The sequence below is a fragment of the Lytechinus variegatus genome, chromosome 14 (genome assembly GCF_018143015.1).
Source record: "Lytechinus variegatus isolate NC3 chromosome 14, Lvar_3.0, whole genome shotgun sequence".
NCBI classification, from domain to species: Eukaryota; Metazoa; Echinodermata; class Echinoidea; order Temnopleuroida; family Toxopneustidae; genus Lytechinus; species Lytechinus variegatus.
In genome coordinates this window covers 5,219,357-5,238,784 of record NC_054753.1, presented here as the reverse complement: position 1 = coordinate 5,238,784, position 19,428 = coordinate 5,219,357, and the positions used below count along the sequence as shown (strand labels likewise).

Here is a 19,428-nt window from a genome sequence, read left to right as displayed (position 1 = left end):
TCTACGTCATCGTAAGTCGGTGTTCTGACTTCATATGTTACTACTCGCACAGATGTTGCATCATCCACGAGTGCAGAAAACTCAGAAACATCAGATGTTATTGTATTCATTGAGTCAATGAGAGTGACATCTTCTGTCGCCATCGATTCTGTTGTTTCAGCTGCAGCTTCACTTACGAACTTTCCAGTTAAAGTAGTCTGTTCTGTTTCTAGCGAGAATGTGACACTATCCTTCCTATCTAAAGCCGTCGAATCATCATGTGCAGTGAGTATAAACTGCTTGTCAGTAGATACAGCAGTTGTGCGTGTCTCTGTTGGAGCTAGTGTTTGGCCCATGTCCCCTCGACGATTCTTTTCCTTCTAGGCTGTACGTAATGGTTTCAGTATACCACTCGTCTTCTGTTACGCTTCTGTCGGTAGGCGTTCCAATTGGGAATGTATGTTTAGAATGTTGTTTCTTGGTATGTCCTACTGTTCTCTCTAAAATAGAAGCCACATCATGTGTGACAGAGAGAGTAGAGTATGTTGCATCAGTCATCTGAAATGGCTTGTCTGTGGCTGCGCTTTCGAAGTCCATTTCTTGGGAAATTCCCTTTTCCGTTTCAGTTATTTCGAGACTGTCACTTACAATATCTGACTTTTCCGTAACTATCGCCTCGAAACTAAATGTAGGTAAATCAGTACCCGTGTTTGTAGATGATTTGGAGAGCAAAGGCGTTGTTGTATCCCATAGATTCAAGTCATCTGATTTGCTTGTCATGATGCTCTGGGTAGAGATACCTGATATGATTTCAGTAGTTAAGTCTCCATCTCCCTCCAATGTTGGTGTATCGGGGATTTCTGTCAATACTCCCTCTGTCTTAGGCTTAGTGCCAGGTTTTCCCTCAGTAGTAGGCATTGTTAGAGGTGTTTCTGTTCCTAGAAAACTAGATTTCATGTCAGAGGATTGGTCAGTGCTCTTCGGATCTCCGTCGATCGTAGTTGAAATGCTGTCAGTGATGTCTTGTATTCCCAATGCTTCATCTGTAGTTATTTGTTGTGAGTCCATTTCAGCCGATACGAGTTCTTGAATATGAGTTGGTCTGGCAATATCAGTGACAATAGTTTTAGGTGATGTAGAAGATGGCTTTGAAGATTGGACATCTGTTACAGTATATGTTTCAAATTCAATGTCCCATTCAGTCCCTAGACTTATTTCGCTATCTGTTTTAGTCTGGGTAGTTGTCCCCCTGTCTGCTATATTATCTCCGATGGTACCATCCACTGGTGAATATTTGGTTGGTTGACTCGTTTGATCTAAAACAATGCTAACAAACTCAATGGCAACGTCAGTAGGAAGTGTGATGTCTTTTATTCCCAATGGTTTATCTGTAGTTATTTGTTGTGAGTCCATTTCAGACGATATGAATTCTTGAATATGAGTTGGTCTTTTAATTTCTGTGACGATGTCTGTCGTCCTTCGCATTGATCCGATTGGTGTAGATGAAGACCATTCCGGTCGAACTTCCGTTGGTAATTCAGAAATGAAAGCCGTTTTTTCATCAAATTCTACGTCGGTCATTTTAATGTCCACCGAGCTTGAATCATCTGTTCTGCTCGTCATCAGAATATGCGTTGAGACGCCAGTAAAATTTTCAGTGGCCAAAGTCGTGCGACGTCCCGATCTAAGTGTAGTTTGTTGTACAGTTGTTACCTGTTGTGCCTTATCTCTTACATTATCCTCACTAGTAAGCATCTCAGTAGCTTGTTCTGTTCCTAGATATGAAGATATAAGATCTTGGGATTGGTCAGTGCTCCTCAGATCACCATCGATTGCAGTGGACATGATTTTAGTTGGAGGTGATGTGGAAGATGGCGTTGGGGATAGGACTTCCGTTACAGTATATGTTTGATATTCAGTGTCCCAATCAGTTCCTAGACTCAATTCGCTTTCTATTTTGCTTTGGATAGTTGTTCCTCTTTCCCGTATATTATCTCTGATGGTACCATGAACTGAATCTTTGGTTGGTTGACTAGTTTGATCCAAAACAATGCTCACAAACTCAGTGACAACGTCAGTAGGAAGTGTGATGTCTCGTATTCCCAATGTTTCATGTGTAGTTATTCGTTGCGAGTCCATTTCAGTCGATAAGAGGTATTGAATATGAGATGGTCTGGCAATATCAGTGACAATAATTTTAGGTGATGTGGAAGATGGCGTTGGGGATTGGACTTCTGTTACAGTATATGTTTGAAATTCAGTATTCAATTCAGTTTCAAGACTAGATTCGCTTTCTGTTTTACTTGGTATAGTTGTCCCTCTTTCTGCTATATCATCTCCGATGGTAGCATGAACTGAATCTTTTGTTGGTTGACTAGTTTGATCTGAAACAATGCTCACAGACTCAGTGACAACTTCAGTTGGAAGAGTGATGTCTTGTATTCCCAATATATCATCTGCGGTTCTTTGTTGGATATCGATTTCAGTCGACACTACTTCCTGAATTTGAGTTGGTCTGGCGATTCCGGTGACGATATCTGTCGTCTCTTGCATCGATCCAATTGGAGTAGATGAAGACCACTGCGGACGAGGTTCAGTTGTTAATTCAGAACTGACTGCCAATTTTTCATCCGATTCTTCGTTTGTTACATTGTCGTCCACATTGCTGAGATCGTCTAATGTGCTGGACAAGGGAATCTGGGTTGAGACGGCAGTAAAGATTTTAGTGCCTAAAGTCGTATCAGTTCTCGTTCTTAGTTCATCTTGTTTTTCAGTGGTTGACCTTTCTGTATTAATTCTTGCATTATCCTCACTAGAAGACATTGTAGTAGCTTGAATTTCAGAGTCCCAATCAGTTTCTAGACTTGATTCGCTTTTTGTGTTACTTGGTATAGTTGTCCCCCTTTCAGCATTTATATCTCCGATGGCACCATGAAATGAATATTTGGTTGGTTGACTAGTTTGATCTGAAACAATGCTCACAAACTCAGTGTCAACGTCAGTAGGAAGTGTGATGTCTTGTATTCCCAATTTTTCATGTGTAGTTATTTGTTGAGAATCTATTTCAGTCGATAAGACTTCTTGAATATGAGACGATCTGGCAATATCAGTTACGATAGTTGTAGGTGATGTGGATGGTGGGGTTCGAGAATGGACGTCTGTTACAGTATATTCTTGAAATTTTGTGTACAATACATATACTAGACCTGATTCGCTTTCTCTTTTACTTGGTCTAGTTGTCCCACTTTCTGCTATATCATCTCCGATGGTACCATGAACTGAATCTTTTGTTGGTTGACTAGTTTGATCTGAAACAATGTTCACAATCTCAGTGACAACGTCAGTAGGAAGTGTGATGTCGCGTATTCCCAATACTTCATCTGTAGTTATTTGTTGCGAGTCCATTTCAGTCGATAAGACTTCTTGAATATGAGATGATCTGGCAATATCAGTTACGATAGTTGTAAGTGATGTGGATGGTGGGGTTTGAGAATGGACTTCTGTTACAGTATATGTTTGAAATCCAGCATTGAATTCAGTTTCAAGACTTACTTCGCTTTCTGTTTTACTTGGTATAGTTGTCCATCTTTCTCCTATATTATCTCCCACGTTACCATCAACTGGTGAATCTTTTGTTGGTTGACTAGTTTGATCTGAAACAATGCTCACAGACTCAGTGACAACTTCAGTTGGAAGAGTGATGTCTTGTATTCCCAATGTATCATCTGCGGTTCTTTGTTGGATATCGATTTCAGTCGACACAACTTCTTGACTTTGAGTTGGTCTGGCGATTCCGGTGACGATATCTGTCGTCTCTTGCATCGATCCAATTGGGGTAGATGAAGACCATTGCGGACGAGGTTCAGTTGTTAATTCAGAACTGACTGTCATTTTTTCATCCGATTCTTCGTTTGTTACATTGTTGTCTACAAAGCTGAGATCGTCTGATCTGCTGGACAATGGAATCTGGGTTGAGACGGCAGTAAAGATTTCAGTGGCTAAAGTCATATCAGTTCTCGTTCTTAGTGCATCTTGTTTTTCAGTGGTTGCCCTTTCTGTATTAATTCTTGCATTATCCACACTAAAAGACATTGTAGTAACTTGAAATTCAGAGTCCCAATCAGTTTCTAGACTTGATTCGCTTTTTGAGTTACTTGGTATAGTTTTCCCCCTTTCAGTCGTTATATCTCCGATGGAACCATAAACAGAATCTTTTGTTGGTTGACTAGTTTGATCTGAAACAATGCTCACAGACTCAGTGACAACTTCAGTTGGAAGAGTGATGTCTTGTATTCCCAATATATCATCTGCGGTTCTTTGTTGGATATCGATTTCAGTCGACACAACTTCTTGAATTTGAGTTGGTCTGGCGATTCCGGTGACGATATCTGTCGTCTCTTGCATCGATCCAATTGGGGTAGATGAAGACCATTGCGGACGAGGTTCAGTTGTTAATTCAGAACTGACTGTCATTTTTTCATCCGATTCTTCGTTTGTTACATTGTTGACCCCAAAGCTGAGATCGTCTGATCTACTGGACAATGGAATCTGGGTTGAGAGGGCAGTAAAGATTTCAGTGGTTAACGCCGTACCAGTTCTCGGTCTTAGTGCATCTTGTTTTTCAGTGGTTGCCCTTTCTGTATTAATTCTTTCATTATCATCACTAGAAGACATTGTAGTAGCTTGAAATTCAGAGTCCCAATCAGTTTCTAGACTTGATTCGCTTTTTGTGTTACTTGGTAAAGTTGTCCCCCTTTCAGCATTTATATCTCCGATGGCACCATAAACTGAATCTTTGGTTGGTTGACTCGTTTGATCTGAAACAATGCTCACAGACTCAGTGACAACTTCAGTTGGAAGAGTGATGTCTTGTATTCCCAATGTATCATCTGCGGTTCTTTGTTGGATATCGATTTCAGTCGACACAACTTCTTGACTTTGAGTTGGTCTGGCGATTCCGGTGACGATATCTGTCGTCTCTTGCATCGATCCAATTGGGGTAGATGAAGACCATTGCGGACGAGGTTCAGTTGTTAATTCAGAACTGACTGTCATTTTTTCATCCGATTCTTCGTTTGTTACATTGTTGTCTACAAAGCTGAGATCGTCTGATCTGCTGGACAATGGAATCTGGGTTGAGAATGCAGTCAAGATTTCAGTGGTTAACGCCGTACCAGTTCTCGTTCTTAGTTCATCTTGTTTTTCAGTGGTTGACCTTTCTGTATTAATTCTTGCATTATCCGCACTAAAAGACATTGCAGTAACTTGAAATTCAGAGTCCATATCAGTTTCTAGACTTGATTCACTTTTTGTGCTACTCGGTATAGTTGTCCCCCTTTCAGCATTTATATCTCCGATGGCACCATGATATGAATCTTTGGTTGGTTGACTAGTTTGATCTGAAACAATGCTCACAAACTCAGTGATAACGTCAGTAGGAAGTGTGATGTCTCGTATTCCCAACGTTTCATGTGTAGTTATTTGTTGCAAGTCCATTTTAGTCGATATGAATTCTTGAATATGGGTTGATCTGGCAATATCAGTGACGATAGCTGTAGGCGATATTGAAGGTGGCGTTTGAGACGTGACTTCTGTTTTAATATATGTTTGAAATCCAGTATTCAATTCAGCTTTTAGACTTGATTCGCTTTCTGTTTCACTTGGTATTGTTGTCTCCCTTTCTGTTTTAATATCTCTAATCGTACCATGAATTAAATCTTTGGGTGGCTGGCTAGTTTCATCGGAGACAATGCTCACAAACTCAGTGACAACGTCAGTTTGTACTTCTGCAAAAATTCAAAATGAATAAAACTTGTCAGTACTCAGAATATCTGCCATATTAAAATAGGATTTGAACAGCTAATATAGTAAATCATCCTTCGGTGAAAATAATAAGGACAACTTTCAAAGAGATTACAGGTTTGTTAATTTCCCTAAAATGTTATACCTTTTTGGCAAACTGGCAATCCAGGGGTTGTCATATTTTTATCATAGTTTCCTGATCCCATGCCGATGCCAAAAAAAAATCCTATGCCACTTCAAATCACACAGAGCCAGATTCGCAATTTTCATTGTGAAATGTCTGAAAATCAAATCTCTGTCATTATCATACTACTTTGTCCTACAAACCATTCCTTGTTTGCACCTCCCCCTCCTCTCTCCCTCTCTCTCCCTCTCTTTCATTCTACTCTGCAGTCTTAAATTTTCATGTAATGATTAATGCACTTCCTTTCAAATGATTTCTAAATTCAAATGAGAAAAGCTCTTCCGAGTTTTATCATTGATCTTTTTTTACAGCGCATTTAAAAATGATGAACGTACAATACAAAAAATTAAATTCCTACCGAAGCATTCGAAAGTAGGTTCCCATGTTCCATCGCGGCATACGACGGTTTCTAGAGGAGGTTGTGAGGTTTGTTTTGTGCAGGAGAAGGTAACATTATCCCCGTCGCTGTAGTTCCCCGATGGTGTGGCAAGATGTGGAGATGAACAGCCAGCTGGTAGGATACAAGAATTATCATTTGATTAAGAAATATTGTTATTCACAAAATCAAATTTATTATCATATTCATCACTTAAGGGACCCCATGGAAGAACAGCGGCATTATGTTAATACCGCTGAAATGGGCAATCCTCCATATTTCATTTGACGATTTTTTTTTGTCTTTTTCTTCTTGTAATTTGATTATGTTTATAATTTGTTTTAATATATGGAAATAAATACAAACAAACTTGAGAATTTTAAGTAACCCTTGTGAAAATCATGATATAGTTCATTGTATTCCACTAACACTTCCTTGTCCCGCTGCAATAGAGCCTAATTATTCATTCTGAATATGAAAAACATGAAGATGGAGTGCGTTTATGTTTACCCGCTCATGTATGTTCAAAGGGCCATTTTTTCCTCTGGTCCATTTAATCACCATGAACATGATGAAATATCCATTTATTTCTCGATATTTTTCTTCTATTTTATAATTATTTTCATTTTTTTGTAATAAAGAATTATTTTCATCGACTTGATAATAAGTTTCCCATCATTTAGAACTCGACATTAAAAGACTACAAGTAAGAGTTTGTGAATGTAATGCCTGTCACATTTACTCTACGGCGGCCGTATGGCGAGTCGAAACAGCCGTTTTATTCATTTATATTCAAACAACCTACATTTGTTGCTGGTACAAAAATAAATATTAAAAGGTCTGTTTTTTACTCGCCGTACGGCCGCCATATAGCAACTGAGGTATAACTGAAATCGGGCATAGCACATTCTTGTTTTTAAATCTATTTGATATTTCTAGGTTAGGAGGAAACTTAATCTGCTTTGTAGGTATACCTCAGACAGCCTGTTGTGACGGGACACAATAGATTTCACCTTTAGCCTGGAAAATCTCAATAGGACCCTGTTTTTACAATAACATTTCAATCGTCAAGCCAAAGTCTCTTTCTGCTAAAGCACCTCACAATACAATTTTGTGGCAGAGTACTGTTGTTGATTCAATATCATTGAAACATTACTTTCCTACCTTCGATATGATGGAGCTTAAATTTTATCAATTAGCCTGTAAGGTTCATTTAAAAAATGAAATCAGGAACTGAAACAGTGATGATGTTTTCAATTGTTTAAATTTTCGACCCGTATTATTGGCTACCATTTTGTATATGAACATTCCACATTTCTTTTGAAAAAGAAAATTCCGCTAATAATTATTATTAAAAATTGAAAATATGTTAGTAAACCAAATAACAATCCATTGTCCATGAATACTCATTGAGACAAATGACATCCAATCAGCAATTGTGTTTAGAATAGGTTTGGAGTCATTTAATATATCGTAAAACCATAATAATTTCCATGCAAATTCAACTCAAAGCTGAAGACGATATCCCTCAATATTACTCGGTGTGTTGGCTCAGTTGGTAGAGCGACTGCCTCACAACCGGGGGCATACCAAAAGACGTTAAAAGATGGGAATTGTTGCTACACTGTTTGAAGTTCAGTGATTTAGGGGAGAGAGCAACGTCGATCTGGTGCTGCACGGTGGCTGCCGGGCCCACGATCAATTGGGCAAAAATAATTTTCAAAGAATTTTTACACACTTAAAATGTTGGGCAACATACTATCCACTGTGTTGGGTAATGTATGTTGGTAAAATATATATATATTCTGGGGAATTGTTATCCAAATGAGTAAATTTATTACCCAATTTGGACATATTTTAACCAATAGTATGTTTACCAGGGTTGGTTAAAAGTGGTGCATTTTTTACACAACATTTTTAAAGCAGATACGAACCAATAGCGCCATCTCGAGTTCTCAACTACTCATACCTGGCCAGTTTCCTGACCCATGATGCTAGTGCAGTCTAGTGATATATATCCATGCACTTGAATATTATAGTAATTAAGTACTCAATACAATTATACTGCAATAATTATTTTACCAAGTAGCAAAACAATTACTTTTCCTCTCAAAACATTTTAGATTTTCAATACAAATACATTTATAGCTCATTTTATTCTCTGTAGTATTAATCTGTAAAAGCACATTTTAAGACTATGTATTTATAACACACGGTCAATATTGAGGTTAACTTGAACACGTTGAACTTTTAGTTCATGCATTAGACGTGTTCGTATGCAAGCAAACCAGTGTAGCGAAAGTATCAGTTTAACCCTAAAAAGACTGGGGGACTGATTCAGCCCCCCCCCCCCTCGAAATTTTTCGTGATAAGTCCGCCACGCGAAATTTTTTGACCGCGAAGTCGAAAAACAGAGAAATACATAAGAAATTTAGAAAATAATAACATACATAAGAAAACAAATGTGATTTTGATTTCATCAGATTCATATAAAGTGTCTGTGTACCAAAAATAGCATTTTAGGGGCAGTATTTAGTTAATTAAAGCAGATTTTGATTTTACGCATAAATTAGCATAATCAATTACCAATGAGATTTTTCGCAGAATTTGATCTAGTAGTTTTGTAGATAATGCCATGGGTAACGCACGTGCCAAGTGTCGTCGCGATCGGGCGATCGACGGCCGTCTTCTTAGGCATCAAAATAGCCAAGTCTATTTAGGGTTAAATTACATTTAAAATGTATCTTCATCTCATCATCGCGACCACCCATGCACCATGCACTCTTATAGTGAAAATATGTACGCTCGTTTTGCTTTCTCACACAATTTCACATGCAATTGGTCACATCAGCTTCAAGGTCTGATGCCTTAGTAGGCAAAAGTTTGATTGAGATATGCGTTTTGGATGCCCCCATCTATTTCAGGTCAATGTTGCTATCATCTCCACTCCCAGCCCATTCTTTCTAGGGATTTACGCCACTTTATTAAGTGGTAAGTAACGTAACGGTCAAGTCCATTCCGGAAAAATGTTGATTTGGATAAATACAGAAAGTCAAACTAGCATAGCGTTGAAAATTTCATTGAAATCTATTGGAAAACTAAGAAAGTTATGACATTTTAAAGTTTCGCTTATTTTTCCCAAAGAGTAATACAAAATTATGTAACATGTAAATGTCGATGATGACCTCCACTCACTATTTCGTTTAATTGTTGTAATTTTACAATATTTCATTTTTTACATATTTGACAATAAGGACCAATTTGACTGAACCATATATTACTAAACAATGCTAATTCCACAGCTTCATGGAGGAATTCACTTGAAAATTGGGACAATTAGAATATTTCATTTCATATAAGAAAATACAAAAGAAATAGTGTGAGTGGGTGACGTCGTCAGTCTCATTTGCATACCGACCTAAGGGTGTTTCATAAAGCTGTTCGTAAGATACGCACGACTGGTGCTCCTTTTTTGTGCTATGTGATATCCATATGTAATTGAGTTATGACCTGAGAACATGTTCAAGTCTTGCGTAAAGTCGTTCGTAACTTTACGAACAGCCTTATTTAACACCCACAGGATGTGTACATGTATATAATTGTTTTTTTTTTTACTTTGAAATGTCGTAACTTTCTTATTTTACATCCGATTTTGATAAAATACTCAGTGGCAGGGGCCGCGGAACCGGGGGGGGGGCTTCAACAACCCCCCCCCCCCCTTCCCCCACTTTTTTTTTCCAAAACCGTGTACAAAAACGTAAAAATGACCATATGATTGTGATTTTTAGCATGGTCAGCCCCCCCCCCCCACTTTGAAAACCGTTTTTTTTTTAGGGTGGACTTGTACTTTAATTTACAAATGTCGAGTGTTCGAAATCAACTACTGTACATGGACTACTCTACCACTAGTAGACTGAATTTCGTTTTAGCTATAAATCAGTGCCATAACTTGATGACAGAACATATTTATCAAATTTTTGGATCATTCTTCAAGAAGAGTTTCTTAAAGGATAATCTTTCGAATACAAAACAGGAACAAAAATCAAACATGTGATATAGGCCTACATCACTGGGAATGTCATCAAAATGGGTTGTATAATAATGAATATGGCAGTTTATAGATAAGCAAATTTTCAGCAAAAGTGGCGAAAATCGGGAGCCGATTACGACCAACGCGATCTTTTTCATTAGCATTTTATGATACCAAATTTCGAATAATCAGTAATTTATATTAAAATAATATAGATTATGTGCCAGACATTGGTATCTCACATATTTGTATACCAACACCGTTTATTATTTATACGTAAGGGAGTTTCGTATTCTAAATACGCCATAGAAATATGTTAGAATGAGTTAATTTAGAAGACAAGGCCTTTAATTGGACAATAAACATTAAAATATGCCATCCCAAAACATATTTTGACCTAGGGGTATGTAAGTCGTAAATCATGTCCCATCAACCAACCTGTTCAACCTTCCTCCTTCCTAAACACACCATCCTACATACAGCGTCCCATTACCATGGCAACGGGCATGGCGGGGGTCATTGGCATGTACCAGTTACCATGCGTTTACAAACCCCCACGGGTTAGCGCAACGGCTCAGGCACGTTCCAAAGCTTAGGAATGAAAGGATTTGTAAATCCCGAGCTAGGGTAAGGTCTACAATAAATCTCGAGCAATGGTGGATCAACTGAATTCATCCTGATTTCGTCTGGAAATCCCCATGAAAAAGAAAATATTATTTTGTGTATGATATTTTGCCAAAAAATAACCAATTACCTGATATCATTTGTTTTATGAATGTTTGGTATCTTATACTATTATAGCACGATTCGTTCAGCATGGTAATGGATCGATAATTTGCCTATATATATCTGCCTCTACAAGTTCACATTCTAAATCAATGTCTGGCTCGGAAAGAGGGTAATAATATCCCTAAAAATATGGTAAAGTATAAAACTTTCTTTACAGACGTTCATCCCGAGACACCTGCATAGCAAAAATCCTAAACGTAATCATCATTTTGGTTGCATCTAAAATTAATGTATATTGCAATATACACCAAAGCATGATGAATATATAGTGCGTATAAAAAAATAAGAACAAATACTATCTTTACGGTAGTTCGCTGGAGGAAATACAAGTCTTTAAACAATATAATGAATATAAAAAATCATAGGGTCATTAAGTCATAATGATATTCATAAAGTACTGCTGGAAATTCGGATATGAAAATGAGCCTTCTATCGTCCCGTATTCAAAGAAAGCAATACGAAATATCCAATTGTTTATTCTAAAACAAAGCACTCACTTAGGCAAGATGAATGGGGTAGCCACACCTAGGAAACCTATTCCCGATAGTCCCAAACGATTATATTACTAGTATTTCGAACTTTGAGGTATCGGAGAGAATGTGGTAGGGGTAGGGGTAGTTGGTGTGACTGCCACGTCAGAGTTACAGCAAGGAGTTACTGCAACTCCCTGCATGGTTACAATAACCATGACCAAAATTCGACTGGGTTCATGCAAGGTATCACCTGAACCATAACAGCTCCCCCCCCCCCTCCTCCCTTTACCTCTCTGTCTCTCTATGTCAGTGGTAATGACCTTGCCCTCCCCCTCACCTATCCTCTTGGCGCCTTCCAAAGTATGATGGATGGAGCGTGGGCAAGATTAACATTCATCCCGCCAAGAATTGCAATCATTTTAGTCTCATTTTTTTAGGATTTCGAGAACCCGCAAGTGACACGAGGTTCATTTTATGCAGCATGCTAGGAATCTGGGGAGCTTTTCATGAAATGACTTGTCGGACGTTTTATCAGACAAGTCCCATTTTATCCGACAGTAACTATGGTAACAGTACCTCTAAACCAATTAGATTCAAGGAAACTTGTCACGCGCAACTTGATTTTCAACCAATCAACAGCGCGCATTTGGGACTTGCGATTGATTTTTTGACTTGCGTTTAAACGCAACTCTTTCTGCAATGGGCCCCTGACAACTTGTCGGTCGAAAATATTGATGAAACGTTCCCAGGCAAGCCATGGTGTCATGGACGTGATGGCCGAGCACAAGTAAAGATTAAAAATTCAAATATTTGAACCACTGATTCGACGAGAGTCATGAGTTAAAAATGTTAAAAGAGCATATATATATTTATTCGTGCTCTAATACCTGTATATAATTAACATGATTAATATTATATTTATAATGTGTTCATTATGTAGCATTTTTATGGATTACAGATCATTTGTCTCTGTCTCTGTTTGGCTTTTCACATAGGATGAGAAAGAGGATAAAAAAATAATACCTCCAAGAAACACCTGAAAACAAAAGGAGGTAAATCGCAAAGCGTATTTTATTTCATTTTCGAATCTATATTCATGTGGGGTTTTTTTTATTAGTTTCGTTTCTTCTCACTTTTGTTCTTTATATCCATGTGAGTGCGATTTGTGCATTAGTGTCTATTCCATTGTCAATTTTCTCGAATTGTCCACTTCTCTATTTTCCTTTTGCTTTTCTTGATATTATGTTTGAGGGTTTATTTACGTTTTCACAGGTAAATATCATTGTGACTTCTATCAAGTATAGGAGTCGCCTATAATTTTACGAACCACTTTGAGTTGCTTCCCTAAATCTCATTAGAAATATAATCTCTTTGTCAAATGGATTACCAACACACTCAATCTTTTGGACAAATTTGAACACCATTTTCTTGTAAAATGTTTGCATTTCGAAACTTATCCTGACCGGCACCTGTTCGACGGACGGTCATTTTCACGTTTTTGAGGCTGTACTTGGTCCGCTGTCTTTCATTTCATTTTTACACCAAGTCTCTTTTTTATTTTGGTTCTGCCCTACTTTTGTCTATATAGCTTCATCTTATTTCCTTGTTTTTTTCTTAATTTTCTCATATTTTGCATTCTTCTCTTCCTACCCTTTCTCCATCTTCTCCTGCTTATTCTCTGTCTTTTTCTTTGTTTTCGCCATCGTTTTTCCTTCCTCTACCCCGTTCATCCTTCTATCACTCGTTACTGATTCCCTTTTCTTCTTATTTTTTTTCTATTTATATATACCCATTTCTTCTTTGTCCTCTCCTTCTACTTCTTCCTCCTCCTCTTCTTCTTCTCCTCCTCCTCCTCCTCCTTCTTCTTCTTCTCCTCCTCCTCCTCTTCGGCCCTAAAAATTCTTCTTCTCCTTTTTCTTCTCCTCCTCCTTCTTCCTCCTCCTTCTTCTTCTTCTTCTCCTCCTCTTCGGCCCTATAAATCTTCTTCTTCTCCTCCTCCTCCTACTCCTCCTTCTTCTTCTTCTTCTCCTCCTCCTCTTCGGCCCTAAAAATCTTTCGTAGTTCTTACGATGTTTTTGCGATGTTTTTGCGATGTTCGTACGGCGCCTTACTGGGGACGGTTTCGTACGACGTCAAAAACATCTTGGATAAGACCATCGACCAAGCTGCGACCGCTTGTTTAAATACGGCCTTCTTGAGAGGAAGATCTTATGATGTGGTCGAGAAATTATTCATACGGCTTACGTTTCAATTTTTAATGATAGTTGTGAAAGAGCCATAAATTACCCAACGTTTAATTTCACTGGTTGTTAATTTAACTTCACCCTCTGGTCGTGTGAAAATGGAGATGAATTTGATATCAGTATTTCCAATTCATTTCTCTCACATTTGCATAAGAAGAAAATACAATAGTAAAGGTACCACTTTCAAACTGTAAAAATAATCATGACCATATTCTTACCTTGTTCAGAGGGGGATGCCATCAAAAGCAAGATAGTCGCACCAAGTATCCATCTGAAGATGTCATGGTGATGCATCGGTTGCCATGGTAATTGAGAACTTGGAAATTCTATGAGAACACCTCGCCATCGATGCGTCTTTCTATCGACAACCAGATCTCCAAGTTTGCCGTCTTCTCGCTCCATGCTGTGATTTGATTCTCTTGAACCAAGTAAATCTCGTAATTTTCTTCGTTCCTGATAAAGATCCACGTTGCTTCATGCCAGGAGAAAACTAGACCGCATCAGAAAGAAATAACAGTTTTTCAGTTGTGCGGGAATTTCCAGGTTTGAAATATGAAACCCATGATAATTTGCTTACTTGAAGAAATGTTTTTGTGTGTTTTTTTTTTTGGGGGGGGGGTACTGTTCAAGTATCTGTTTAGATCAGATGGTGAATCAAAAGTATATTAGTATTTCATATTTTACATTGCATCGTATTATGCATCATTAATCAGTTCTAAACGTTTTCCATTTTTTTAGATGGGACTACTGGGGGTCTAGAGTCATAACGATAATCAGTAGATCAGATATATAGGGAGAGGGGGTACCTCTAATTCCGAAATGACGTTAGGTTAGATTGGGGTTGGGGGTAAGTTGAAACATTGCAATTTTCTTTAACGTCTATATGCAATCCTGCCCTCGATTTATTGCCACTATAAACAACCATCCACCCTATTACTGACAACACATAACACATGTGCAACAAGCCTGGTGAAGTTAGAAAGCAATTTTAATTTTTCACCTTTTTAGTATTTTTTTTCTTTCAGAAAAAGTTCTGAGAAGTTTATAGATCAAGTTGGCTGGTTGGGGGGGTATAAAAGACTCTTGTACCAAGCTACAAAATAAATTCTACTACATAGTCGGCTTGCGTGAGTGGCTGTATAATAGAAAACAAACTAGTTCAACAAATCAGAATAACACCTTCAATATTTTGAACTTAAGCCAATAAGATAAGCTAAAACCATGTGATATTACAGTTGTAAGTAGTTTTAGTATAATTCTTAATTGACCATGAAGTGTTCCAACTTACCCCATACCATGTTCCAACTTACCCCGTGTATGAGGTAAGTTGGAACGCTTGCCGTGGTCTTGTTCAAGGCGGATTTTTTTTTTCAGTAACCATCAATATGGGGTGCATTTGAAGCCCTTATGGTTTAAGCTGATAAGGACTTTTTCAAAAAATCATGTCCAAAAGTCGTATTTTGAGAGCACCTTTAGAAGAAAAATGCACACTTAAATCACTGTAACTTCATGAATAAAAGACACATACTGACTCATTTAGGAGCTGGTTTCCAGTCACACACCGTATAAGCGGTCATTCAAAACATACATTTGGCAAAGGCTCTTCACTTGCTTGCATCGTGTGATTGAAACGTCAAATTTAAATGATATATAACCATCCAAAAAAAAAAAAAAAATCCGGCGAAAATAGGGGGGGGGGCGCGCGCCCGGGGCGCCCCCCTCTGGATCCGCCACTGGTTCCAACTAACTCCAATCCCCCTGCCGATTCAATTGATTGATTTAGCAGAGCGAGAGAAAAAACACCCACCTTTCATCCTATATTCCGACTATATCTTGACAAAAATAATACCAATTTGGGAAAATAATCAATTTTATTTTCTGGTCCTACTTCATGGAATCGTCTGCCAAGTAATATTAGAAACACCCACAGTTGTAAGATATTTAGCAAATCGTTAAAAGTTATGCTACTGGAAGATTATAGTTAATTTGGTATGGTAAAATACTGCCTGAAAACAAATAATTCTATATAATGATTTTGGGAATAATTCAGATATTTTTTTTAAATAGTGTAAATATGTTCACTGAAAATGATCGAAATTTTCTGCAACAGTAATAAGTAGAATTAGTAATGAATTTGATGTACAATAACGTGGATTTGAATAAGAATTTATTTTTGTTTGGTTGCCCAGACGCTCAATACTCTACTGTAAACCGTTATATTCTTTATGCTAAATATTTCATTTTTTTCCACACGTTGTAAGGGTAATCGGTTGTGTTTTAGCTCTTTTAAGAGTGTATTGAAACGCTATTGTGAAATTGAAAGGGTTCTCAGTCAAAAACATCATAATTTTGTCATATCATTAGTTAATAGCACGCATGTACAGTTGTTGTAAACATGTTCGCTTCATGATTCTTTTGTAAATTGAATTGCTTTCGTGTTTGATTTCTGAATAAAATCTTTCTATGAAAGAAAAAAAAAAATGAATTTGATGTACAATATTGAGAGTTAATTAAATTTATGGTTTAAACTATGATAATGAAATTATTTGGGGAACCTCGATTAGCATCTTGCTATTCTGTTAGCTCCAATTACCAAATGCTTTGATCATATTTGATGTACTATTCCTTGTAATTGTACCTGACATTGATATTTGGTAATAAATGCAAATTCAGTTGAATAATTCATATACCAAGGAAGCGGAAGTTCACTCCCACTTCCCTGAATATGCCATCCTGATTCTAGAGTATTTCATGATTATGCAGAACAAAGATAATAAATTTCCAAAAAATGATAATCATATCAAAGTATTTACTAAATTCGATTGGTGACAGCTAAGAACAACGTTATGCATGTGCCATCCGATTGAAGCCTAGAACTAAATGTGGGCATCGGAAAAGGGGAAGAGGGGGCTTGGTGCCCCAAAGTCAGCCTTGAACGAACACGATTAATAGCAAAACATTTATCTCTTCTCATAAAAATATACACGTAGACTTAAGGAATTAAAAATCAACCTGTAATTAAGTAGGACCACTTACCTCTGACTTTTTCCACTTTCCTTTGAACTATGACACAAAGAAGTACTAGTGAAACCGAATTCAAGCTTTTCTCTCTATGCTAAGTTTGGTCTTTTAGCAGCAATTTCTAGAAAAAGAATCGTGCTAGTACGTGAAGAATCAAGGGCTTCTTAATCGCGGTCTCTCCGCCAAGGCGTTTGACTAGTTATTAGCATCTCGAGCACCACCAAGTTTCACTCCAGCTTGGCGAGGAAGGTGCGCGCGTTTTTAGCTCACATAGGTTTGAACTACAAAATGAACTCTGACCCTCTGACGTCGAAATTCATGAAATATTATCATACCTGAAGATTTAATCTTCCATGATCTATCGGATGTTTGTTATGATATCAGGTTTAAATTGCGTGTCAGCACCATCTTGGTAACTATGGTAATTACATGATAGACATTCAAAATAATCACCTCTTAACATACTTGGAGTACTTTGATGCATAACTTTAAAGGAGGAAGATGGCATATGATTTGTGCTTTTCATTCTTTCTGGCATGATTATGTTATCAAGATCACTGGCTTCATCTGTCGCTTGGGGAGCACGACTCCCCCGAAAAAGTTTCACGACCAAGCAAAAAAAATAAAATAAAGAGGAAGAAAGGGAAGAGGAGTAGTGGAAATATAACGTCAAAATTTATCCCCCAAATATAGATTTTAGGCAAAAAACAATAGCTCAAATATTCTGCTTGCTCGTTTCCCTCGCTCGCATCTTTTAGAAATTTTGCTCCATGATCCATCCGCCATACTATTGCCCCCTAAAACTTGTTGGCTCATAATGCCATTGAGCACGATAAAGCCTGCATGTTCGCAACACGTACAACATTCTTTAATCCCCATGAGCTTTGACACGGAACATTCGGTTACAGTCGGCAAGTTTTCATTTTCTCTGCCCTTTCCAATTACAATACTATTCAAAAGGAAACAATTCTATTTCGATTAGAAATTATCACAAAGAAATAGCCACTAAAGGGCAAATGGGAATGATAACAAAAAAGGGGGAAGTGAAAAATGGTGAGTAAAAATTCGGGGAAAAAATATTGTGGGACTATGAAGAGTTGGGGCAACCCCCCCCCCCCCCCCACCCTTCCCCATCACCGACAAGTGTTAAGCGATCGAGCATACTGGGATGGGTAGATATGGAAAGGTCATTAGCCTATAAAGGAGTTCGATGTTAGTCAGGAGCAATAACATGACAGGGCGCCACTGTAAGGGGGGCAGTGGTAACCACCCCTATTATTTCTTGAAGAAGAGAAAAAGAAGGAAAATGGTCCAGGAAGGGGTAAGAAAAAGACGAAAACCAGGACAGAGAGTAGAACATAAAAAGAGGGATATTGGTCGTGGAACTCCATTCTATATTACCCCTGTAATTCCATTGAGGAAAGAAAAAAAAGATCACAGTTACCGTTATCCCCCCCCCCCCCCCCCCCCCTCTTAAAAGATCCAACCGCCCCTGGATATGAATACGTTTAGTCAAGGAGAAAAACCCACCAACATTCATCTTTCGAAAATTAACAGGAAATTATCTGCAATTATGTCCATTGATTTTCTCAACTTTGTTTTGGGTTGTGGTTTCTATGGTGACTACGGACGCTCCCACCGGGGGATAGAGTACATGTATGGAATGCTCGTCGATTGATATATGCCAACATGGTGAAGAGAATCATCTTTCTGGAAGACTGCTGCTAAATATCACAACTGACAACTATCTATGCGCCGTCGAGTGCTCAAAATATCCGTCCTGCAAATTCATCGTTTCCATTCTTATGAGAACTCATGTTGATATATTGAATATGTATCACGTGACCAAATCTCTATTATCATTATTTTTGTCGTTTTCAACACAATGTTGATCAATACAACTCCTAAAATAGTCGTGAGAACTGGGATGAGGGCATACGAAAACTTGGAGTTGACGCGTGTGCAGGTGCTTAAAGGACAAGTCCACCCCAACAAAAACTTGATTTGAATAAAAAGAAAAAAAATCAACAAGTACAACACTGAAAATTTCATCAAAACAGGATGTAAAATAAAGTTATGGCATTTTAAAGTTTCGCTTATTTTCAACAAAATAGTTATATGAACGAGCCAGTTACATCCAAATGAGAGAGTTGATGACATCACTCACTCACTATTTCTTTTGTATTTTATTATATGAAATATTTTGATTTTCTCGTCATTGTCATGTAAAATGAAGTTTCATTCCTCCCTAAACACGTGGAATTCCATTATTTTAACATTTTGTGCTTCAGGCAAGGAGGTCCTAATTGTCAAATTCGTAAAAATGGAAATATTGTATAATTCAAACAATAAAAAACAAAAGAAATAGTGAGTGACATCATCGACTCTCTCATTTGGATGTAACTGGCTCGTTCACATAACTATTTTGTTGAATATAAGCGAAACTTTGAAATGTCATAACTTTCTTATTTTACATCGGATTTTAATGAAATTTTCAGCATTGTGCTTGTCTGATTTTTCTCTATTGATTC

General features: G+C 37.7%; 1 protein-coding gene across 1 annotated transcript; it reads right to left on the bottom strand.

Annotated features, from left to right (window-relative positions):
• Positions 1–282: 282 nt before the first annotated feature.
• LOC121427885 (mucin-17-like) lies at positions 283–5,475 on the bottom strand. The gene has a single exon (XM_041624457.1). The coding sequence runs from the start codon at positions 5,473–5,475 to the stop codon at positions 283–285; it is 5,193 nt and encodes a 1,730-aa protein (XP_041480391.1).
• Between the last annotated feature and the right edge of the window lie 13,953 nt (positions 5,476–19,428).

What these genes read in the sequence shown, in the direction of transcription:
- LOC121427885 (XM_041624457.1), bottom strand. Translation starts at nt 5,475, where the DNA reads ATGGACTTGCAACAAATAACTACACATGAAACGTTGGGAATACGAGAC.